Here is a 26,376-nt window from a genome sequence, read left to right on the forward strand (position 1 = left end):
TAAAGCTACAAGTGCCAAAGGGCAAGGGAAGGGAAATGGAAGGCGACAGCACATCAGATGGTCCCCGTCAACAGACACTGGAACACAAGCGGGGAAGTTTGCCCTTTGAGGGAAGGGGAGAGGAAAGCGTTTCAGGTATAAATGCATTCTTTCACATTCTCTGTGCTTGCCTTAGCAGATGATTTATGTGGACAAGAGAAAGGAAGAGATATTGCAGGCTGTGTTCTGCGATGACTTTGGGGAGCACACAACTTTTTTTTTATTTAGTTTTTACTGGAATGATCTATACAGAACCAGAAGACGATGAGCAAATGTACTGAAGCTGCAAAGCAGCCGGCAGAGAGTTATCAGGGAGGCAGAGGATATTACTCAGACTCTGATAATAACCACCGGCTCCCACCTGCCAACTGCAGTCTGCCTAACACAAAAAAGTCTGAAAACAGGCTGCAGCAGATGTCTGCCTCCCCATGCAGGAAGACCGTCTCCAGTATCCATGGGACACAAGCAACTCCAAAACAGCTTCGAGTCCAACAATTTTACAGAGACTCAAGATGCTGAATTAAAACAGGAAGGAACGGGGGAAAAAAAAGGAAGAAAAAGGATGTGTATCACATTGCAGTTGTAATTTACATTTTAGAAATCCTGCTGGGACTCCTGCACTGGAGGTGACAGATGCCCTGGCAGTCTGTCCAGCTGCCAAACCCGACGCAGCCAGCGAGGTCCCACAGCAGCCAGCAGTACCTGCCACCACAATACATACGTCCTCACACATCATGGCATATAACCACCAAGGGAGCAGCCAGCCAAGGGACGCAGCAGCATCCTGGCACACAGCAGCGTGCGGGGTCCTTCAGCATCCAGCAAAGAGTCAGCCCCAAGGCAGTGCTTTGGGCACCAGCTCCCGGCTGCTCGGAGATGGGATACACAGAAAGGAAGGAAGGAAGGTATAGGAAAGGAAAGGTGTTGCTGGGTTTGCATCCAAAATCTGTGCTGGGCGCAGACACAGCCTCCCGTGGGAGGGAAGGGCAGAGCATCATCCCAGGTCCCGTGGGAGGCAAGGAGCAAGCAAAAAGCAGGAACAGACAGCAAGATGTTGTCAAGAGCCCCAGATACCATTGAAGACATTTTCTGAAACTACAGAAGCTGGTCAAAACGCCAGATTCCCATTCCCATAGAAAAGGGGAAACGTGCTACTGCTCCAAAGCAGAACAAAGGCAAAACACATCCAAATTTTCTGTTGTTTTAAAAAAAAAAAAAAAAAAGGCAAGTTGACGCACCACTCCAATGAAGTCCAATCAATTCATTTGGATTTCATTTTTTTCTGTGGTATAACTAAAAACGTAATCTCAAGCAGACTTTTAGACAAGAAGCCGTTCTGGAGTGAAAGCTGACAGCATTACCTTGCAGTATGGGCAAGCAGGCTGTTGCTGCATTTCCCTGGTGCAGGAGCAGAGGAAAATGTTTCAATTTATTTCCAAAACAAAAAAATCCCATCCAAAACCCCTGCATGCTTCATTGCATCCCAGTTCCAGGAAAGAGGCATTTTCCAGCACAAAGTTTTCCCATCAGAAAGTTTCCAACCCGCCCTAAAAGCAACATGGGGAGAAGTTAAATTTTGGGGTCAAGCCACTTTTGCCCCAAGTGAGATGCACCATAGACCCAGAAAAGCTGGCAAGGCCGGAGAACTTCAGAAGCACTCGAGCTGCCTGAAATTTGTTGATATGGAAGAAAGCCATCTGGGCTCTCCTTAGAGCCGCAAAAGCCCTGGGGCCAGGGATGGATGGCAAACGCAGAGCGCAGCCACCGCGCGGGTAGGAGGACATCTCTCCTCCAGTTCACAGCTCATCCATCCCAGCCGTGCGAGGGGTCGGGGATCTGCTGGGAATCAGGGGAGCCAGCGCTCGGATGGACACACCTGGTTCAGTTCATGTTACTCCTGGTGTCAGCCCCGGCAGATGCGCGCGCACAGGTCGGGACTAATGCACAACAGTCGAAGAGAGCTTCTGCCTGACGGATGATGAATCCCCTGCTCCTGCAGCGCCCAGAGCGGCGTTGACTCAGTAAGCGATCGTGTCCTGGTAATACACCGACCGATGAGTGATTTGCAGGCCAGACCCAAACGCAGTCTATTTTCATTCGCAAAGCAAGGGGTGGGGAGAAGAGAAAAAGAAATGTGGATTAAAAATGCTGAGTCCTGAGAGATTTCTCTGGAGGAGCATCCTTCTCCCTCTTTCTGCTATCTTTTTGGTAAGGACTAAAAAGACAGGCTGCTTCCTGGGCAGGTCTGTGTTTCCATCTGCTAGAGACCATCAGCCACCAGTGCCAGGGCTCCAGGATCAGGCCCGTGGACGAGTCCAGCACTGTGTCTCCATTGATTTCATTTTGAGAGCCTCATCTTGGGCAATGCCTTTTCCTCCACCTGGGCTACAACCCAGGACTTTCCAGGGAGCACTGCTGTTTGGAAAGATCCAGACATCTTCCAGATATTTAACTCACAGCTTCATTTAGTCAGGCTTGATTAGTTCATAGATACATACACTTATATTTATGGAAAGATGTAAAAACTAATTTTCAAGAATGTGATGCTCCCGTCTGCAGCAAGTAGGAACCTGTCGGATCCCAGGTAAGGAGATTGCCGCTGTGTAGGCTCTCGCTCAACCACATCTAAGTAAACACCACGTCCCCAGAGCCTTCGGTTGCTGCCATAATGCGATGCTGCAACTTGCACTGCTAGGTCATTGCCCCAATATCCTATGTAAAAACAAACACATTTGTTCAAATTTGAAGAGGGGAACCGAGACGTCAGGATTTTTAAGGCAGTCTGGAGAATTTCAGCATTTCCCATCTTCTTCCCTTTAGGGCTGAAGAGTGCTCTGAAAGCTGTACTCAAAAGTTTTCCAGTAAGTAGTGGCTTCCATGGTCCCCCTGAAACATCAGCTGTTCTCTTGGACACCTCCCTCAGGGCAAGATGATGGCCAGCAGTGCAGCAGCCACAGCTGAGAGCCCAGGACCCTCTCCTAGACATTTTCAATGAGACAGGGCCACCTGGCCCAATGTTAATTGTGTCTCCAGTTATTCACATAGTTGTGTTTCCCCAAGACGCTTTCTGGGCAGACACATGTCAAGCTCATCCCGAGCCAAGCTGTGTCTAATAGTCCTTGACGGACCTTAGTTCCATGAATTCGTCTTCTTGTGTCTTTGACTGCATGTAACCTTTGGGTGTCCCCATTGTGTGAAGTTCCTCCTGTTCAATCCTTGCCATTGCCCACAGCCAAATCCCCAGCACCATGGCGCTGTGCACCAATGAATCCCAGTCTTGCTGAGCCCAGCCTTGTGTTCAGCTGGTGGCTGTGGTTTCTGAGCAGTACCACCGAGCAGTAGCTCAGCTGTAGTGCTGTCCCGTGTCTGCTACCCTTCAGTAGTGCCCAGGTGGTCAAAGACAGCTGAAGTATAAGCAGATACGACAAATTGCAGCACGATCCCAAGGACCATGAGCTAATACGGGCACTCAGCACCCACCTGTCTATGCTCTGCATCAGGGCTAAAGACAACGCAGTGAGGTACGCCGATCCAGCAGCCCACAAAGAAGGGATCTCAACTGGACCAGCCTGTCCTGGACCACAGAGGAGTGGAAATGCTACCAGGAGAGAAGGCAGCCCTTCCTCGCGCAGTGCACATCCCCCATTTTCTGAGACCAGCAGCCACAGCAGCCATGGGGCAAGAGAGGAATGGTCCAGCCCCGTGCCCACAGGACCTCCCCGTGATGTTTTACAGCTGAGTGCTGGCACACCGACACAAGTGCTGGGCACACGCATCGGCCAGCACGGCTGGGACACGCTCCAGGGCCAGTGTCCTTTCCTACAACACCGAGCAGGGCTGCGCCCTACAGCCTCGCTTATTACATCCCTGTAATCGCTCTTATCAGCTTACCTGCAGTAAGGCATTAGTAAAAGCCAAGCCACTCATGAAAGGGGCACCCTCTCCTACGTGAAAAGTCAATCAACATGTTATATTGTTATCAGGCTGGCAGACAAACCTCTCTTTGTATGACAAACTGCGCAGATACGAAGCCCTGACTATCAGCGTAAGGTTATCTTGTCGGTCCATTAGCAAGTAGCACCTGGTCTGTTTCTGTCTGAAATATTTCTTTATTGTTGTCCCTTAAAAAGAAATCCAGTTAAACTATTTTGTCTCTCCACAACAAAAAACAGCACAAAAAGAAAAGCAAGTTTGTATCCGAGTCAGGAATTGTGTTTCCCAGCTTCAGAAGAATTCATGTGTTTTCAGCCACAGAAAAACAGATTCATTATCCTTTAAAGATAAGTATGACTATCACTATTGCAACTGGGCAGATTTTTGCATACTTGAAATTGTTTTGATGTGTTCAGTCATGTAAAATGCTGCACTTGGTAACAATTTAAAGATACATTAGCTCCCAAATTACACTGTTGAAAAGTATCTCCTTAGATGCTCTGGCATAACACAAACTTATTCAAACTTGCAACCCGACTGGAAGGTAAACCTCTTGCCAGCAGACTGGCATTATAAACATCTGGGATGGACAAGAAATCATAGATTTTCAAAGACTTTTGTGCATTTGTACATATAAGAGTAGAAACATCATCTCATCTGACCTTCAGTGTGTCTCCAACCCTTCAACCTCACCCAGTCACCTTACACTGAGCCCAAGAACCAGCCTCATCTGCGCTGATGTGGGCTTCCAAAAGAAGGATTTAGGCCAACGTCTGCTCACATTGGGAATGTGATGCTTGTGATTTATGGATACGAGGATATCAGGGATTTACATGTCCTCTACTGATCCGGCTTTAAAAAAACTGCTACATCATTCTTTGCTTTGGGTCAGAATGGACCGAGGCAGCGGAAGTCAGGTCCTAAAAATACCAGATATAAATTGCTCAGATGGACTTGGATCTGCAACCTGTAAAAGTAAAAAAAAAAATTAAAAATTGAAGAAAAATTTACACCAGAAAAATAGAAGCATGGGATTAATATATCCAGCTGATTTACTTGCTGATTTCATAGATGTTTTTGCATATATGTAGCTTTTCTCAAAGTGCAAACTTATTCTGAGACATTAATTTCTAGTTCTTCAGTTTCTTTGAAGGAAATCACAACACAAAAGTTACAAGAACCCTTCAAAATGTATACATTATGTGAGGCCTGGAAGAGTCACAGCAGCACAAACAGCCAGCTGAAGGATGCTATAAATGAGCCCATCTCTGAAAGTCACCAATAATTTTCCCAGTCTGTCAATAAAAAAAATCATTTTTGCTGACGTCAAAAGTGAATTAATGAACTTGCCACTCAATTAGAGCTTCAGCCAACTGCTACATGTGACTCCCTCTCCATCTTCTAGCTTGTGTTTGGACAGTGACAAAGAATTCTTGACTTCCAACCAAATCTTCGTTAGAAGGAGAAATTTCAACAAACACAAACACTTGAAATGGAAAAGCAATAATCAAGCTATTGCACTGTTTTAGTTGGTATGATTCCAGCTCTTCCATCAGGATAACCTAGCTGACATTTGGCCTTGTCATTTTTTTGCCCTGGGACAGGATGAACGTCTTGTAAAACAGTATGCTTCTGCTACCCTTGCTTCAGCCGAGCATTCAACAGCACCCTCTTTGGAAAAAAAAAGAAAAAGAAAAAAAAAAGTTGCCGCTACAAAAATTATAGTTAAAAGTCCTAAAGCTTTTAGCAGAATAGAAAAAAACAGCAGAAGGATGCTGCGTCAAACCGACACGGCTCACCCCGCTGCGTGGGCCAAGGACAGGGCACCTCTGTCGAAGGCTGAGCACAGACACGTACAATAAATATTGATATTGTACCCATGATATTTTTCAGTAGGACAATTCAAGCCTGCAGGCTGTACAGCAGGAAGGCACAACAGCCACATGGCCCCACGCTGTCAGCAAAATCCACACAGATAGGGACATTTTCCACCTGCAGAAGGAGTATTTTAAAAGTCAATCAGGTATTTGAAAACAGCAGACAGATGAACATCCCAAGACCCAGCACTAAATGGAGCAGAGCAGTATCAGCAGATACGAGCTGCTCAGATACGGGCACCCTGAAGGCATTTGCAGAGAAGCGATCACCATAATAAAGGATGGGAAGACACGATCTTGTAAATATTTTAACTACTGCTGGTCTGTCTCCCAGCACATGCACTGAGTGAGCACCAGCAGACTCTGATCGCTCCTCCCAGGTTGGGAGCATCCACTTTTCCAGCACGAATACTCACTTCTAAGGAAACTTGCCTGCAGGATTGGGCTGCAGAAACCAGGAGGGCTGTACCCAAAGCGACCCTGCCTGGCCTGCCATGCACAGCCACTGCCTCGGCAGAGAAACCCACCGGTACCCGTTTGCTCCCCATGAAAAACCAATTCAAATGTCATTGTAGCAGCAGCATCTCCAGTTCCCTACCACAGCGGTGGGGGTGGAAGGAGCTCGGATTGATGGCACCTCCAGAAATAAACCTGGGAGAAAATGGGGTGACAAGAGGAAGGTAACCAAAGGCTGAGCTGTAGGAATGACATCTCAGCACTGAGACCTCTAAAATGTAGAATGGTTTACTGGGACATTTGGAGATGTTTAAAAGCAGAATAGGATGAAAGTTGCAACTCACGGGGGTTCAGAGCAGCTTCCAAAAACGCAGTGAGAGGCAGAAAACACAGGGGTCCTGCTCCGTGCTCACGCAGGGCATGGCCACACGAACACGGCAGCCCCTCCTCTCTGGGAAGGTGGCTGCCGGAGACATCACCTGCTCTGCGACGTGCCTATATTCCTGTTTGGAAGCAACAACGCCTTTGTAGCATGTATGAAGGGGTTACCAACAAATGGCTTTTCCACCCAGGAAGAGACCACGCTTGGCCAGTCCAGAGGCGATGTTCAAGCCTGCAATTTGATGAGAGCACTCGAAAGAACCCTGCCGAGAGGATAAATCAGTGGAAAAGCAAGCCAGAAGCTATTAAAGAGTTACAGATCTGGGTAAATCAAGGGACACACTGTGCTGGTCTTGACTTTCATCCAGTGCCTGGGTACAGCGCGGATTGCTGGAAGCCCACACAGAGGACCAGCCCACCTGGCTGGTCTGGCAGCACGCGGCAGCAGCCGGGGCAGCAAACAGGCAGGGTGCAGGAAAACTCACGGCTTCCCCAAGGGCTCGAACTACAAACTCCCTCTCCCCTTTAGAAATAACCAAGGGAGAACAGAAAGGCAAAACTAACTGCAGGTTATGCAGCCGGAACAGCCAGACAGGGGAGCTGTTTTACACACACAAACTTGCAGAGCCATCTTTATATATCTTTATTGCACACATCTATCCTTACATATCTCATGGGATGAGGCCAACTTCCCTTCCCAGGACAAACTATTTCTACTTAATTCTGCCAAATCCATCTGTTCCCAAGACAACTTTTGTTACTGCCTAACACAGATATTTTGGAAGGGTAAATCTTCCCCCCTTGTCCTCCCCCCTCCCCAGTTACTGGATTGCTCAGAACATTCCCCGGGTGATGCTCCAGCCCCTAAAAGGGATTTTTTCCTCCCAGCAAAGCTTGTGAGATGCCCAGGGGCACAGCATCCCTGCACAGGTGAGCTAGACCACACCACCTTTGCAACCCCCCCAAAAAGCCCGCACCTCCTCTCCCCCAGCGCCTGCTAAAGCCGCCTGCCCGGCGCAGGAGCCTCTCCAGCACCCACGTTTTATTTTCAGGCTTCCTGGCAACGAGCTTGTCGGTTATAAGTGGCATCTCGAGTGAGAACGCCGGAGGTGAGCTAATTAGTGGGTGGCTGTCTGGAGCGGCAGTGAAGCGCCAGCCACCCCAGGCTCTGTTTGCTTTGGGTGCCTGATGCAGGACGGCGGATCCCAGCGGGGTGTGAGCACATGTTTGTGTCGTAGAGCCTGGAAGACATTTGCACTGACTCGTAATTTGGGGGAAAATACTATAATTTATTCGCAGGCATGATTTGCCATTGGTGTGGCATAAATATATGTGTGTGTATGTACGCAGCTCTATTTTTAGAGCGGCACGGCCAGGGTGCCGGCTCCACGGTTACTCCATTGACAAACAGGATGCGCTCTTCTCTGAGCTGGGAGGTTTTCAGTCCTCCCCCTTATTGTAAACATTATCTGCCTTCAAAATCCTTAATGTGTTGCAGATGTGACAAACAATAAAAGACCTATCATAAAAAAAAGCCTGCCATCTCTGTGTTTCCCACTGGGGCAACATAATAATGAATTTATTAGCATATAGGGCTCACCAACATATGTTTATAGTCACTCACAAACTTTTGACTTGACAGTTTACAAGTATGTTTAAATCATTAAAGTTTAAGTTGACTGTCCAGTTATTACAGGCTCATTATAAATAGGAAACAAAGGTTACATTTTATACAACAGGTGATAAATCAAAACTAGTCTGTATTCGAGACTGACTTTTTTTTTTTCCTTTTGCTCTTTTTTCATCTCTACATTTTCAAGGCCTTCTGAGGGGACATCTCAGTGAGGCCAGTACCGAGCAGCTGTTTGCAGTTAGCCAGCAGGATCAGCGGCACCCACACCGGGGAGCAGGAGAAACTCCCACCGCATCCAAGAGATGCAGAGACCTCGGAGGTGGTGAACTCTGCCAACGTTTTCACTCAACCGACGGCCAAATTCGTGCCAGCCCAAGGCACCCACCTCTCCTCTTCCCCAAGGCATCACCAAGTCCATCTGCAAGGCTTGGGTAACCCTTCGCAAGGGAGGAGATCTCTGCTGCTATCACGGGGCCAAAGAAATTTCCTCCTGAGCTGAACAAAGCCTCTGAGAAAAGGAAAGTAAAGCACCCAAACTGCGTTCCCTGACTGCAAACCTCCAAGGGTCGGCAGAGGCACTCAGACACGCTCAAAGCGGGTTTTGGGGTTTGACCACTGCGCTATGACACAGACCCCCCCAGCCACCCAGCCGTGTTCCTGCCTTAACACTGCAGATATCCATCACGGGATAAAACCTGGGAGTCAGTAACTCAACCCCAGCCGCTCCCAGTCCTTTCTGCCTCTACTGTGGGGTAACCACCTTGGGAAGGAGAGAGATAAAGCCACACTAAATGTAAAAGTTCATTTTGTAAACTATTTCCAGATTTCAAAGCCTGGCATCATTTCAAATCAGCATGCTAACCTAAAATTTAGAATTTGTGGAAAGGGGAGAGGGGAATGTGGAATGGTTTCTGGTCCCTTTTATTTCGTGCTATGTACATGTGATATGATGGAAAAAAAAATTAATTGAAAAATACCCTTTCAAAGTAAAAAGAAATATCATTCTCAAAAATGTTGAAAGTGAGTATTTCCACACCATCAGCAACTTTGCCTGGGCTTGTTTCCAACATAAAACTTGAACAGAGTCACAGTTTCTATCCAATACCAACCAAATAGGATTCTGTCACTGTCAGATCAGCTTCGCCTTTCTGCTCTAAAGCAAAGCATGAAAAAAGAGTATTACGGCATGGGCGAGTGAGGAAGAACCAGAAAGTCTCCCTGACCACCCTGATGGCACAGCTCGTGTCCTCCGAGGCTAGTCAGTGCCTAAAAGCTGCGTTGGACAAACCTCACGTTCTCAACAACTTGAAAGACTTAACCTGCCAGGAACACAATGCCCCAAAGCCACTGCTGCTTTAAAGTTAATATTTACCCATCCTGTAGCAAAGGCAGCAGCAAACATCCTCCAGCAGAGTAGCACCGGGAGGACAAGTCCTCTTTTCCTATTACATGTTCACATACTGCAGTGAGAAGAGAGGTCTAAATTGCTAGACAGGCAGGTTGTCAGGGAGATCGATACAGAGATTAAACTAGACTAGAGACAGAGAAAGGTAGAAAGGATTATATACCCAACTTCAGAGATCACTGATGATATTATTGGGAAGGCTATAAGAGGAAATTAGAAACACATTAAAAATAGCACAAAGGTGTGACACAAAGATCACGGAAAATGAAACACGTATCTCTGCTCTCGACTCAGGACGATGTGGATCACCTGTACTTCTTTAACGTACACTTTGATATTTAGTTCCTGGATGAAATAAAGTACATTTTATCCTTCTCCGAATTCTGTATTTCTCTCTCAGACTTGGATTGGAGGACTTAAAAAGTCTTTCCTTCCCCTTACACAATATTTGAATATATGTATTTTATATATTTTACATAATGTGTCAATAATCTTTGATATGAAGCTGGCATTTAATATTTCAGCTCTCACTTCATTAAGGATATTTTAATTATCCCAGACCAATGGAAGGGAATTTATAAACATCTGTGCTTCGTTTAAGAGTCCAAATTTGCCTCTTAAACTTCAAAGCTGTAAAGCTGATTTTATCCAGGTTCGGTTGTCTGGTCTCTCAAACAGCACTGCGTAGCACTGCGACCAGCATTAATTGGGCCAAGCCTCCAGCCCGCAAACCCACGTCCTACAGACACTGCTATCCACGACAGACACAGCCTCTAACAGCCTGGTCTTGCTCAGGCGAGCAAAACAGATGATGCTGCTGAGCTCCACGGAGCCAGGAGTAGGATGACAGTAGTTAGTGGGTCGGGGAGAAGGCACATGCCAACGGCATTTGCGACTGCCCAAGTCACAACCGGTCCCTTGCTTTCTCCTCCCGATGAGTGACCAGGGACTACCTTACTAATAACGTAGCCTCGAAGCACTAGGAGTGCCTCATGGCTGTTTTCAAAGTAACCAAAGACATGACACTTACCGGCAAGCAATGCAATTTTAGGGTCCTGAGTACCTAAATCACTTCTGAAAAATGAGCCTGAGTTATCTGTAAAAAACGACCATGGGGCTCTAAACCCTGGGTCAGAAATAACCATCGTTTGCTGCAGTCAAACAATCCTTACCGACTTTCTGACGTCCTCTAGAAAGCAGAAAGGCTTGTGACGGTGGGCAGCAGTGGAAAGAAGAGGGTGACTCTGGGACTTACAGCAGGTTTGCAACCTGTCTCGAACCCCCTCCCACGGGTTGCCCTCAACACACCCCTGCAAAACCGACCTGGAAAAGCAGCGGCATTACTTCTCCAGCTGCTGTCCCTGCTGGCACCGAGGCCAGCCAGCACGATGCTGAGCACGAGCAGCCTCTGAGCATCGGCGGTGCCTGCAGCGAGCGGACCTGAGCAGACCCCAGAGAGCAGCTCCCCGCACCATCACCAAGACCTACAACCCCCAGAGGGGCAGCCGCTGCGGGACCACCGTCCCCGTCACCTGCTAAGAACCGGAGCTGGTTCCTCACTCGCAGCTCTCCATCGCCGGAGCCTCCGCCGCAGTCATCTTCATCGTCGCAGTCTCCGCTCTCCTCCTCCTCCTCCGGGGTTTTGCCTGGAGCTTTTCGGTGGAGCAGAGCCATCCCTTTGAGCAGCTGAAAGGCATGAGGTGCCACAGTCATTCAACAGCTTCCCTCCACCCTGCCTCCCGCTTCATCCCGCGCTCGCAGGGGGACGGGGTGACAAGAGGGGGACAGGGCTCAGAGGAGCCTGGACAGTGGGACAGGACCCCGTTGCGCTCCTCATGCCAAAGCACTGACGAGCTCAGGTTCACTCATGGACAAAGCTGCACACAAAACCTCAACGGAAGAAACAAAAGGAGGAGGAAAAACCACACTGAGTAACTCTGCCCTTCGGCTTCTGCCCGGCGAGCATCGCACGAGCTGGAGCACGTCTACCAGCCCTGCGAGACCCCAGTGCCACCCAAGCTCAGGCGGCAGCTACAAAACACATGTCCAGAGTTAGGCCAGATGGGGCAAAAAACAGCAGCAAGAGGAAACTCTGTTCGGGGATTCTCACTGCTTTCAGGGACTACCTCCCATCTGAGAAGTAACACGTGTGAAAGGAAATGGCAGATCTCTCGGGTCCTTACGGCGCCCCACAAAAATAACCTAAAAATCTCATTCCTCACTCTTGAATTGCAGAGGATGCTAGCTGAAGTTTTGGGATAGCCAAGCGACAAAATGCAAGGATCTTTTAAAAGACGTTTTAAAGCTGAGTCCTAAGTAACGGTGACAGGTTGCACATCCCCGACACGGGGACTCGAACACCTCCACTGAGCACGGGGTCAGGACTGCTTTCCAAACACGGGTGGGAGCTCCCCATGCTGCCCCTTCACAGCACACGGAGGGATTAGACACGTTTTAAGCTATTGGTTTCCTCTTCCCGCTGACTTTCCTGATTTTGCTGTTGCTGAAAGCAGCCAGCTATTTCATCATAAACCCAGATCCACTTTGAAAAAGTGTGAGTCAGCCAGTTAATATATGCTGAAAATTTCTATCACTACCACTCTGCTGTTAAAAGCCTTCTTGAATTTAATCTCAGCCCTAAAAAAAAAAATAATGAAAAGGATAAGTAACAGAGAAGATATTGCAAAATGGGAGCTTTCGGCATACTTCACGGGTTTAGTTAGTTCCATCTATTGCAGCAATATGCATGCCTTTCAAGGCATTTTTTAATATCTGGAATCTAGGTTATATTTTTAAACTATTAAGCTAGCCTTAGAAAACAGTTTCTAAAATATTTAGCTGCTGAAGTTTATACAGCCTCGGAGGAATGCTTTCAGCATCTGGCTCGCTCTGTCCACGGCAATGTCCACATACCTTAGTGTTTATATTAGAGGAGCATAACGTAATGAAAAACAAATGGCTCGATGTGAGACCCCTTTGGGTTCCCCGGCTGCATTAAACAATGCAGAAAAGTCTGCCCAGCGTGACAGCCGTGCTGGGTCCTGCATCTGTGGTAGGAAGCAAAACGCAGCTCATCTCCCCAAAACTCAGGGGATGCGTTTCAATGGCCTTCAACAGGCTTTGGCTCAGACTGCTTAAGTTCACTTTTCAGGAACCGTATTTTATTTAGACATATACACGCCTTTCCCAGAATATGGCGTAACAGCAAACAAACAAACAAAAAGGCAAATGCAGCACTGGGGGTAGCACAGGGAAGACCTCACACAGGAACCAAACACGCCGACTGCTCAAGCCTTTACACCATCACTTGTATATCTCTCCTCAAAATGAAGCCCACAGCTAACACCAGTCCTCAGCACACTGTATATCAGCTCGAGGTGGAATGAGAGTCTCCCACGCATAGCAGCTAATTACAACATGCACCAGTTTGGACCCATTGCCCCAGTGCACCATTGCTAAAAAACCAAAGCCCATAATGGTGGAAGGGGACTGCAACTGCCCAGCGGCAGGATGCTCACTGCTCTGCATCCCAGGCATGGAGCAAGCCAGCCAGGACCCCACCACGCAGCTCAGCGGCACAACTTTCATTACTTACCCGAAACAGCAGAGGAACTTTCTGGCAGAGCGAATTAAGCTTTGGGATATTTTCAGATTTAATAAGCTCAGCAGGGGGCAAAGAAAAATCAGGAATTTTCAATTGTGTGTTTTCAAACATTAAAATTACTGAGCATTTCTTGTATTACTACTTTTTTCTTGGCATGCCATAAATTAGCAGCTTAATTTCTCCGCCTTTGTAGCCACAACAAAACAGGAACTTTCTGAGAAACGCCGCACGGGCCCCGACTTTGGATTGAGTGAACGTGACATCCCTGCGCCACGTTGCTCCTTCCTTTTCCAGGACAAAAGTTCCATCCTCAGTCACGCGCTCCCCAGCTGCCGAGAACCACACAGAGGTTCAATGCGTCAAATTTCGCAGCTGGCTCTAGGAGAAATGAAGCCCGCGACACAAAGCCTACTGTCACCGTCAGCAGGAGACCTGGTGTGGGGTGGAAATCCCACCCCGCTCCACTGGCGCATCCTGACCCGGGAACGCTGTCGGATGCCTCAGCTTCAGCCAGAGCAGCAGCCACAGTCCCACTCATCAACCATTACACAACCCCCCCAATGGTCTGCACGCTTCATGAAATTATATTTGGTGGACTGAACATAGATTCCCCATCCTTAAATAGCAGGCGGAGCTGACTGTACCCTAACATTACAGTTTATTCATGTCCTGTGGTTTAAAGCCTATGGTAAGAGGCAGGAAAATATATAGTCTGGTGATCGCTAAAGTAGCATGTAACAGTGAGATAGCTTTAACTTAATCACAATCCGTCCAGCTGTAAGAGTTTACAGTCGTATGTACTCTTCTTTGCTAAACCATAATGGCAAAAATACACTATAATGTACCCGATGTAAACTAGAGCACTAATTGTGGGAGTCCACACGCACACACGCGTCTCCGAGGTGTCTGCAGGGCATTCGTCTCCCATCTGCACAACCACCATAGAATCATTTAGGTTGGAAGAGACCACCATGCCAGGAAACACATGGGGGCCATAGCCTTTGCTCCTGACTACAAGCTCCATCGGCTCAGACGTGCATCAGTTTTATTCCCAATCTCATCCCTTTTAAACCACGACCCTCCAGACGGGCAGGGCGGGCAGTGCCGCGGTACCTCCGCTGCCGCATCAGCCGCTGGGGCATCGGCACGAGGGACGCTGGCCAGCCCCAGCTGGTCTCCATATACATCTTTGTTGCTTGGCTTGTCCTGTGGTCTCCCTACAGCTTAAGAAACAAGCCAGATGGGAAGGGTGCACTGAGCCTTTCTGCAAGGAAAGCTCCCCAGGGCATCCCAGCGCGCTTTACACAATTATTCATAACCGTACAGTGACCAGACAAAAACAGATGCAGCAACGTGGGGTAATGATTCAGCTGGATTTGGATGGGCCACCGTATGTTGAAATCTTTATAACTCCTCATTCTTTACAACCACTTTACTCAGAGCTCACCAGCCCACCAGCCCACTGAGCCACCTGGTCTTGTTTTTCCAATTTTAACATAAACAGTGAGAGCTGCAACATACTTTTTATCATTAACCTTTCGTCTCCGAGAAGAAATCAGCATTGTGTTTCTTGGACTGTAGTTTAATAGCTGTTTTCTCCTTTTGGAAACTACGCCCGTGGTATTGCAAATACCAATTCGAGCAATACCCAAAATGGTGCCCACAAATTCAGATAAAATATCGGCAGTGAGCTACAAGCACTGTGCTCCTTTAGGGCAGAAATCATCCCTTTCAACATACTTCAAAAATATGTAAAGTAAAGAGAACAGCCAAACAGATTATTAAGGGGAATAGAAGACTTTTAGAAAAACATTTAATTCCTTCATGAGTTTAGGGGAGAAGTCTGATTGATATTTGTAATCTTTTGGTGGACAGAGCTGTCATTTAATTTAGCTTGCATGACTGAAAGAATTTAATAAAAGTGTTCCATAGAGTTTTGCTGAAATTCTTCGCATGTTTTTAGTAAGCCTCTGGAATACGATCAAACCTAAAAAGCTGGAGAGGATGGAGACTGAACTTGCAGCTAAAATAATATTCAGAATTGTAATATACGCTTAATAATCAAGTATTCACATCCAGCAGAGAAAGTGCCTTAGTGCAGAAACTCCTCTGGATGCCCAGCCGTGTGTCCATGTGCTGCTTGGCATCATGAAGGGGACCTGGGAACTCAACGCAGTAGTGAAAACCAGCCCCTGGCTCTGCTAGAAACCTCTCAAAACTCAACCAAACCCACCAACTCATGACTGTCTGCAAAACTTGGGATGCCTTTCTTCAGGAACCTCGGTAAGAAAGAGTTTTGGAGAAGCAAAGGTGCTATTTCCCCTTGCATCACGCAAGCCGCCCGCTCCAGCCACACACTTTTGGGTATCCGACACAGATGCCGCTGTACTTCCCACACAACTCCCGAGATTCCCAACAGGTCAGGTTTTTCTATTTTAAATTCCAGCTTGTTGAAAACATTGTTTTGGGGGGAGAAAAGCTAGATCTTATGGCCAATCCCGGCCTTGAAATCTGCAATAATGAATAATTTATGGGTGGCTTTTAAATCAGGGCAGCATCATGGGAAACGTGCAGATTTTCACACGATACTGTTCCCTGTTAACAGCTCATTACAATGTACAGAAGTATATTCCCATTATGAAATACAGCTGGGGTTGTTTTGCTTACGAAGGTCATTATCTGATCACAAGCAAGAAGCGGGGAAAGGAACCCATTTTAAAAGGCTGAAGTTGTGGACTTTTTGAAAACTCATGTGTTTTGAATTTTGTGGCCTGATCATACACAAGCATGCAACAGGAGAATCGATTCTCTCCACTTCCTCTGCTTATTAGCCCTGGAAGTAGCATGGAAGAAATTATCTTTTATTAGCAAATACTTTCTTTATTATTTAACCAACCTTCATCATGAGATTCGCTGGTGCCCTCCACTCCACTTCCCTATTTCCCAGCTCCATTCGGTTTATCCTTTCTGTGGACAGGGGCCTTGGTGGCACAGGAGCGTGCACCAGCAGAAACTCAATGCAACATCACCAGCACCATTTTCACTGCTGCTTTCCGAGCTCTAGAGAGCTATCCCCATCTTGGGTGGCAACAAAATGCAACGCATATTACAGAAAAACTCAATGTTCCCTGGCACTGAGCACCAAACACCATATAAAAATAAGGATATTTAAAACTTTAAAAATATCTGTAAATACCAGGATCTGTACTTCTGTCTTGCAAGAGCAAGCACATGCGCATGTGCACCCAGGCGGGCATCGCTGCTCTTCTGACCACAACGTTAGCCCACAGACAGAAAAGCCCATTTTGGCAGGAGGACACCCGAAATGTGGTTTCCTTATGGCCCTTCCAGTTGGATGCACCTTGGCAGCACAGATGTGGCAGAGAAGAAACCTGTTCCTAATTGTACTCCTATTTCAAGCTCAGCACAACAAGGAGCGATCGCTAATCAAACATTAATAAAGTGGAAGTAGGCTTTGGAACTGGAAAAATCATTTTCAGTACTTGGAAAAACAAGTTGGGCACGTCAGCTGTTTTATCAGCTGCTCTAAAAGCAACTTCTGCACTTCCCCGTGCTGCCTGCTTCGAGATGTCACAGGTTTTGTACTGCTGAAGCCGTACTCGGCAGACCAAGCCCCAGGCAGCACCTCCTGCCTGCTCCGGGCAGGGTGGGCAAGGGACAGCCCTGGGATGCCCTCCCCATGCGCAGCTCTTGGGGCTCCACACCAGCCTGTGGCAACGGGTGCCAAAAGGGGTGAACCACCACTCTGAGTTTATATTGTGGCTCTTCAGCCATAAAAACGTTTTAGTCTTTACTTCTAGCACTCCAAATACCATCTCCTGGAACAGGAAAAATCCCTACTGTACATCACCCAGTGTCTACTGGCGCAGCAGGACCCCCTTTACTGCCTTCACAGGCTCCAGAGGAGGTGCGCTCAGCTGCCAGTAAATCAGTTTTCCCGGTCACTCTCCTGATAGCACAAAGAACTTGGTGACAGCAGTGAATTACTGGCCAAAGTGTGGCCCTACTTTATGGATCATCAGCTTAATTCCAGATTAGCGATCAAAACTGACAACATCCCTATGGGTAAAGGAAGACAGATAAAGACCCCTAAGTGCTGGCAGTAATTAAAATGAGTCCGCACTGGACAGTAAATCTCTTTCGGCAGCAGAAGGGGCTGCCAAGCCGTTATGAATTGCTCTGGTTTGGTGATGGCAGGCTGATGCCCGGAGAAGATGCTCCCGCGGATGCGGAGGTTAAGCCCTCGCTGGCACCACGGCAGGCAGAGGGGCCGGCTCCTGCCCGCTCTCCCGCAGGCAGGGGAGGTGTCACTTCCCCCACCCGAACAAATGCTCATTCATCACAGGGCACATGCGAAAAAGAGATTACTCAGGCTTTACGATCAGCTCATTCACCTTAGATCCAGTTCCTTCCCCTTCCACCCCGCAGCTATTTATGGCTTGTTTTTGTGCGGCAGTAGGAAGGAACAGGACGGTGTGGGTGCTGAGCAGGGCTGCGAGGTCCAGCCCAGCCTGCTGGGGACCTGGGCAGTCCCCGTCTGCTTCTGGTTCGTCCCCCGAGCCCCGCATCAATGCCAATGCTGGAGAAATGCTGCTTTTCTCTTTGTGAGCTGCTACAGCTCCTTCCCCTCCTTTGCATTTCTGAGACCAAACTATCACTGGTCCTTCAGCATCCCCTCCTACACACCGCCACCCACCTCGATCAAACACAGACATCCCTCCAACTCCAAAAACCCAATCATTAAACCAACCATTGAACACATGGTTGGACCAAGGCAGTAGGTGATGCCTTCAGCACCTTGCTGGAGTATGCCTGGACCTTTTCCTGCCAGGATCAGACAGACTCCTACGAGCTACCATGTCTCTAGAAGTGACGTAGGAATGCAGCTACGTACTGCAAACACTCCATTCCAGCTCTTCTTCGCTTTGCCTGGGCTGACCTGCATCACTTCCTCAGTCCCAGTCTCTGCCACAGGGCCCATAACTGCTCCAGATCTGGTGCTACTCACGCTAGAGCATCTCTTGAGGACATCTGGTGCACAACCCAGGAAACCTCTACCTTGATAAAGGGGAGCAGAATGCCACTTTAATACCGTGGGTGCACTTTTAAACCTGCATCAGGGAAAGAGCTGGTATTTCAAGAACATCTGGGCTTTCAGGCTGCCTAGAAGAATTAAACAAGGAAAGAAAGTCACCAAGAGAGCTGTCCCCACCAGGCACATAACCACCCATGCCTGTTGAGGGTGGAAAAGGCACTGCAAAGATGCTCCCTTCCTTGCTACCTGCAAGGGCTGTCTGCCTCGTCCCCTTCCCTCACCATTTCTTCACTGGCATTGTATCCCTGCTCCTCCTCCCCAAAAAGTTTCTCAGTCTCCTACCAGCACCCCCAGCTGCCTTCCCCTCTCCTTTCCACCCACTCTGTGTCACTAGACAGGAGAACCTGGACCAATTTCTCCACCTGTCAAGCTGCCACCCCTCAGGGGGTTGGCAACTGAGTGAAGGAGGGGTGTGGGAGCCTACATGGGCCAGGACCCATCACTTCTATTATCCATATTTTCCATATTTTGTTTAGTTATGTTGGAGCAGAACCCCGCTCTGCCATCCAAACACCACTCAGGAAGGCCCAAAGCGCACGTCACCAGAAGATAAAACATGAGACAACAAGCAAAGCAGGAGCACAAGGAACAAGAAGACAACACGGTTAGAGGTGGAGCAATCAACCACCTCATCGCCATCACATCCTTCAGGCATCTGAGCAGGGATGGCCTGGAAGGAAGGTGCCCTACATGCAAAAGCACGTACGAAGACATGTAGGGATCATACCACCTTGAGCCACCGGCTAAAAAAAGCCCCACGTTTCTGCAGAGGGGGACCAGCGTGCCCAAGGCAGGGTGTGCAGCAGCGAGCGGGTCCCCGCAGCCTCCTCACCGCCCAGCTCAGCCCAGCCCAGCCCGCGTCGGAGCAGCTGGGAGATTTCCTCTTGGCTCAGGCTCTGGCACACGTGGCCGCTCTCCGGCTGTCAGCGACGTCTGCCGGGGCTGCCTGTGAGACAAACATCTCGTCCTTGGCACCAGGTAGGAAACGAGCTGAGAACTGCGCCGGAAGGAATTTTTTCCCCCCTTCTCCTTCTGCAACGCAAATGAGAGGCAAATCTCTGTCCCAGCCTCTTCCCTCTTTCGCTAAAAGCTCCCAGGGGAGAGGGACTTCTCAAATCGTGTATTTTTGTACACAATATTGTCTTGTACAGAGGTTTCTGCTGGAACACCAGCCCCTGTCACCCTGCGGACAACCTGCCCTCCAAGGGGGGCTGCTCTTTCGAGCTTTACTTTTGCATTCGCTTCACCCCAAGGCACTGAAAGCCCAAAAAGCAATGGCAGGCAGTTCTGCTGAAGGTCCCCAGCTCCACAGACCTGTCACAGGGGACTGAACAACTGCCTCATAAACCAGTTACCTTCTACCAGACAAGACAACCCCAGTGCAGGGCTAATTACCGAGCCCTTGATTTCAGCAGAGACTTAAATCAGGCAGGAGGAGGAGGACTCCACGGCAAACACCCCCCAAACCTGTTAGCTAGGGAGGAGCGAGCAGCCGGTCTGCCCTCCCTGGGGAACCACTGGCCACCGCACCGGGGCAGGTTGTGCCGAGCTGAGCCCTGGACGTGCTCCTTGGGAGCTGGGGGGCTTGGTGGCCTCCAGCGTCCCATGGCCACCTCTGCCACCTGACAGCCACCGCTCTGTCCTGCGTGGAGAGAGGAGCATGGGGTCCACAGGCAGGATGGGGCTGGTGCTGCTGGGGAAGGCACCCAGCTGGAGCGGGGAGCCCCGAGCCCCAGGCCCCGCTGCCACAAGTATTTATGCACTTCACATTAAACAGGCATTCAGCTGAGACAAACCAGACCAGAAGTAATCCCAGGAACGGGGTCTCTCCAGCCTCCGTGATCCCTAATTAACGGCTGATGGCTGGGCTGGCTCCTGGGCAAGGTCACAGCTCTCCTCTGCATTCAGAATGTAGCTGCTGCTTGCTAAAACCCAAACAGGAGAAAATTTAACTTCACGGACACAGCTTCTCCAGTGTCAATATTGGCACCTGCCTCCTAGGATGGGTCTACAAACAGGATGAGGAAACATCCAGGCTCCAGCACGGGCACTGCTGATGTGCTGGGGTGCAACTCATCACCGATACCGAATGTACCCAACAGAAACAGACCCTGCAAGGCTCAAGACCTCCAGAGCTGCAGGCAAGAGGCAGGAGGAGCCCTGCCCGGGGTGGTTCTCCCACGCTGATGCACAGCCACTAACTCCGCAGCTGAAGCAACTCGGCATTTAAATTAGGTTCAAAGCTGGTGACTTTACACCCTCCCCCAGTGAGACCCAACACCCGCAGAGGAAGCCCTGAAACGCACCTACATGAGTCTCACCCTCAGCATTTAGGAGCTATGTGCTGCATGAAAAGGTCAGTAAACTCCTTCCCCACTCGTAGGCAGGAGGCATTCGAGGGGTCCTGCCAAAAATAAAAAGTAACTTCCTGCCCATCACGGTATTTCTTGATGGCTCGAACACCTATCCTCTGCCAGCTGCCTCCCACCTCCCCTGCTGACCATGCTTCACAAGACAGCATCTTCTTACATGTTCCCTCAGAAAGGCCAGCCAAGAACATTTTCTTCTTTTAAATATCATTCCCTCGCAACACAGTCGAGCGAGGACATAGGCAATAAATACCGCTGCAAACTAAACTTCCCTGTTTGCTCTCAGAGTTTTATGTGCTGCAATGGCCATCTCTCGCAGCATGTGCTCCTACAGCAAGAGCACTAAAGTACATCCCAGCCTTTGCAGTCTGTTACGTGTCAAAACCAAGCTAAGAACTTTAACGAGCAACAGCATTAACTGAGAGAGTCCTGAGCCATGAGGGTTATTTTCACCTGCCACAACGCAGACAGGTCAAAGCAGTCTCACTGACCGGAGACAGGGTTTGCCAGCACAGACACCTGCCTAATTACAGACATCTGCTTCATCAGCAGGTATAACAAAACCAGCAAGATGACAAATTATTCATTACCTAAAATGCAGAAAACCTCTTGCACTTTCTGACAGCAGCACAGCTTGGATGAAAGCTGCAGTGGTCTGTGCCAGCCGCTGCCTCCACGGAGGTGGGATAGAGCATCAGGAGAGGTCCCAGGACCAGCCTCAGCTTCTTACCAAGCCAAGCCAGTGCTTTAAAAACAGGGACCACCCTTTCCCAGAGCAGGATTGCTGGGTGGGGTGTAGGTCCGATACCCCTTCTACTTCAGACGAGGAAAGCTCTGGTGACATTTGTTGCAAGAACAAAGCTGTGGAGACCAGAAGATGAACTGCTTCAGCTGACTAACGTCTTTCTGTACACAGCAGTAAGACACCTTACACTGCCCTTTCCACCAAAGGGATGCCAAACCAGTAAGTGCTTTCTGTTCCTTTAATACAGGATGCACACAAACCCATTGCAGGCTAAACAGGCAGGATCTGGAAGGAGTCCTCCGCTACCCATCCCCAGCTGGTGTCATGGACCAGATACACATTAACGCCTCTGCGAGAAAAAAAATGCCGTAAGCGCGCCTCATTCCCACTGCAGACAGAGCGGTTTGGTGAAGTGGCAGAATTGCACCAGGGAAATCCCCAGCTCTGACCTCTCCGGCACATGGAGCAGCTAGGGATGGAGCGGGAATCTCACAGGCATCCCGGCTCAGGGCAACGCCGCCTGCACACCGTGCCACAGCTGGGCACAACGCTCCCCAAGCAAAGCCCAGGGGTGCAGAGCGGACCTCCCGCCGGAGCTGGCCTTCCCTGCCCGCAGCGGGTCTGACGGCGCTGCTTTTTCCTCCCTTCCCCTGAGAATATAATCTCTAAGCAGTTACACAAGGTCAGGCTGGAATCAAAAGTAACATTATTGTTAACGAGGCGTATTCTCGGGAACAAAAGCAATCCGATTTGTTCTGCGGCCAAGAAGACCATAGGTTACCTTCCAGGCCTGCTCTGGATGATGATTAGCTCCCTGAATCCCAGTCCCCTCTCAGTCTGGAGCACATGTTAAAAACCTTGACTTTAAGTCAAATTTTGGAGAAAAACACATAAATGAGAAACCTACCAATCATGCCACTAACGCCAGAGAGAGCTATGCGCTTTGTTACTGGAACCATCCGGGAGGACACCTACCTTGGACATCTACTGATTAAATTACCAGCCTGAGTCACAGTGCAAGGCGACACTTGATACAATTAACGAGGCCCAGAATAACTAGAATTAACTGTTAATTTGGTATCAACAGCTCCACTTACACCGTGTTTGGCTCGTTGCACAAGGATTCCTCCAGGTTTATTTCCTCCACAACAGGATAAACTCCAGCGCTGGTACAGGATATCTGGTGTTTGTTTTAAAGCACCGCTGTGCATCAGCTGCATGTTTTGGACACAAAAACAAATGAATCCCCCTTAAAGGTATTTTTTTCTCCAGCTGATTTCCACAGTATTGTTTGGGGGCTGGTCCCTGCAGGACACACCTGAGGCACCTGCCTCCCCGCCGGAGCTGAAGCCACAGGGGCAAAGTTGAATTCCTTCTCATGCACAAGACCACAGCAGCCAGGGAATTTCAAGGAAGGAGAGTGATAAAATGCTATTTATGTTACCCAAAGGTTACGAACGCCAGACAATAAACTGGTGTGGAAACCAGCCAAAACTACCATGCATCCAAGCTCAGCCCCAGCAGCTTCCCGGTCTTGCTGAGAAAAGCAGGGAGCCAGATTCACTGGCTGGGAAAGCTTTGCTGCTCCTGTAGTCTCAACTGAGCTAAACATCTATTCCAATACTAGGTAAGTGGTGAAACACCACAGATGAACACAGCAACCGCTGGAAACGCAAGTGGGACTAGCAAAAAGGAAGCACAGGTGAGACATTCCTTTTTCATACCAATAAAGGAGATATATGGCTTCACACAGGAACGCGCTTTTCCCAGTCCTCTCCCACGTGTTCCTGAAATTCATCAGCAGGGAAGCACAAATGAAAGTAGGAGGGACAAGGAAACAGTAAATCTTGTCTCCAAAAATGACAGCTCTGCAGTCCCATTATTTACCAAAAAAAGGGGCACATGGCCGTGGACCAAAGGACTTGGGTACTCTGAGGAAAATCCTGCAATGAATTATTTTCTCCAAAAACCGGCTGATATGAGGACTTTGGATGTTGACAGGCGTTTTGGCACTACCTTTGATAAAAACCACCACTCAGTAACAGACAGGGTTGGCCAGGTTCATGCAACCCACAGGAGATGCTCAGGCCCTCAGCACAACTCCAAGTTTCGCTGTCACTGAGCAGTACCAGAAACATGCCTATTTACTGCCCTTTCCTTACTGAAAATGGGAAATACCTCACATTCCACAGCAAATGTAACTGCACAAGCAGTAAAAGCGTGGGGCTTACCAGCGCACCCCTTCCGCTCCTCTGTGTCATGCAAGACCATAGGTAAAACAGGCAAGAAACTTCAGCAAACACAGCCCAGATTACACCTCTGTTTAAAAACACGCATGCAAACACACCGGGTCAAATTAATCTCCGGCTGTTAAAGAAAACCTATTTCGGGTGACCTGCAGATACAGTGTTCCCACAACAAACCCGATAAAGCTGGGACGTTTGCAGATAGGGTCTGGATGGGTGATAGCTGGCGTGGGCAAACGTCGGCTCTTACTGAAGAGGGGAAGGAGGGGTTTGGGTTTAAAAAGCAACCCGACAGTCAGATACATTCAAATTTAATTATGTTCTTGTTACAGAGGGTCACACTTCCCCTGATTTAACTGGCCTGGCAAAATCCTGTAATTGCTGCTTGCATACAGAGTCAGAGAGCATTTACCCGGCGTGTTAACGAGAGCCAAGGCACGGCTCAAAAGGAGGATGGAGTTAGTCTTTAAATACCAGGCCTAGACTTGGTGGAGCTATAGATTATTTTGTGTAGTAAAAGAAGAATTAGCTGATCCATTCCAAAATGCATTTATCATTAAAATAAAAATCTTCTGTCATTTTATTTAATAGCCTCAGTAAGAAATAATTGCAATGTCTGGTTACTTTCAACAACATGTGGTTTTAATATTTTAATTGTTACAAACTGTTTAATAATGTTGAACAAAAGGCGTGTCCAAGTAATTATTGTGTTTATTAACATTTCTTTTGAGGACTTGATAAATTATATTACACATATACGGCGCTTCAGACATTGCAGTGTTAACTTATTAAAAGTGGAAAATTGGCCAAAAGCGACTTGCTTTGGTGCAATTTAAATATTGTATTTTCAAGTGATAAGCGTTGTCCATCACGTTATTTAACGATCTGGCAGTTTGTGCATTTTTCTAATTATTATGCTGCTTCATCTGGCCGGGGAATTAAAATACAGTGGGAATACTAAACCTCACAAAGCCTAGCAGGCCACAGAGATATGCGATTCCACCAAATCCGTCAACGTCACAGATTTTTCTGAGAAGGGGAAATATATTCCTGAAAAATCCCCAGCTCCCCAGGGTCTCCCATAATAAGCTTTATAGTTTTCCCCGCTTTGAGCCACCCGGGACGGGGTCTGGCGAGGCGGCTCCCCGGGACCCCACGTCTCCCGCGGGAGCACCCGCGGCCGCCCCGAGCCGCCCCGTGCCCGGAGAGCACCGTCCGCACCGTCCGGGCAGACCTTCCGCAGGTTCCCCGCGTGCTCCGAGCAGGGTGCGGATCCGACCCTCTGCCGCCCCGAGCATCGTCCCCCGACTCAGGGGTTAAAGCCCCTTCGCCGGTCCCCGACGCTCCGCCATACTCTGTATTTTGAGCAAAGGGGTCGAGAGATACTCGGGCACGAGGGCATTGCGCTGTTCCCAGGCCTATTTTGTTTACATTTGATTCAATCAAGTTGTGGCCTTTTGGCCTCTTTCCAAATTAACTTCTGGGTGACCTCCGCCACGCCCTCTCCCAGCAGCCAGGCCGCAGGGAAACAGCCCATTAAACCTACAAACAAATATAGGACATATTGGTTGATCAAACCAGCTTCAAACACGGCTATTTAAATGCCGGGGCATGCTTTTTTGCAAACTTCAACTCTATTTTGTCTTCGGTCATTCGCACCTCTGGGCCTCCTTTTTTTTTTTTGTCCTTCCAGCTAGAGCTCCGTGTTTTACTGCCTTGTAAAACTTCTAAATTTTGTTCTCATCCTCCTGTAAACCCCACGAAGAGCAACGCGAAGCTCTTTCACATGGGGCTCGCCGCAGGACCCGGGCCTTTACACTGAGCACGTGAAGAAAGGCGGCGAGATCCTGCTTGGGCAAACAGCTGTAATACTCCAAGAAATTGTGTGTTCCCCTTATTTCCAAGGAAATAAATCAAAGCGGGTTTCTCAGGGTCTGTGAAAGCATATTGCCTGGATTCCAATCCCCAAAGGGTTTATTTTTTCAAGAGCTTATATAGTAGTTAGATTTCTGGCTAGAGAATATGCAGTATGATAAAAACACAGTCCCTATACAGGGCAATAAATTACAGATTGTTTGATGTGGAAACCAAAGAACTGTCAAACTCCAGTATATCTGAAATATTCTAAATGAGCCCTTAACTCGAGTGTCTGGAAATGTACAATATGTTTCCAGGCCCTTCAATCTTGTAAAGACACATCTCCCCCAGTTAAGTTTCCTTTTATGGGTTTTATTATTCATTTTTGGTGGGGTTTTCCCCCCCTTTTCTTCCAAAATTGTGCTCTTCCTCCTAGAGATGGTCCTGTGATAAACACCAGGATTTATCTAAGCATAAAAAAGGATCGGAACTGGGCACAAGCTTAAACAGGTAAGTGCAGTAAGGATGGGGTAGAGCATCGGCTGCAACAGTGTCAGAGCCCCGTAAGCACTGCAGAGAGCACACAAGTCAGCTCGGGACAGAGAGGGACAGGAGGGAGGACCAAGAGTGTCACATCGGCGGATTTGGTACCCGCAGTCTCCATCTTTGCTGCATCCTCACACCAGCATCACTCAGGTCTGCTCTCCAGAGCCTT

The 26,376-nt window shown here is 48.5% G+C and overlaps 1 protein-coding gene across 1 annotated transcript in view; it reads right to left on the reverse strand.

Annotated features, from left to right (window-relative positions):
• GPC3 (glypican 3) overlaps positions 1-26,376 on the reverse strand; it is a 153,869-nt gene that overhangs the window by 16,443 nt on the left and 111,050 nt on the right. Inside the window, exon 7 of the mRNA XM_052814038.1 lies at positions 11,257-11,410. Coding sequence (XP_052669998.1) covers positions 11,257-11,410 — 154 coding nt within the window. The remainder of the gene's footprint in view (positions 1-11,256; positions 11,411-26,376) is intronic.

Source organism: Harpia harpyja, chromosome 18 (assembly GCF_026419915.1).
Source record: "Harpia harpyja isolate bHarHar1 chromosome 18, bHarHar1 primary haplotype, whole genome shotgun sequence".
NCBI classification, from domain to species: Eukaryota; Metazoa; Chordata; class Aves; order Accipitriformes; family Accipitridae; genus Harpia; species Harpia harpyja.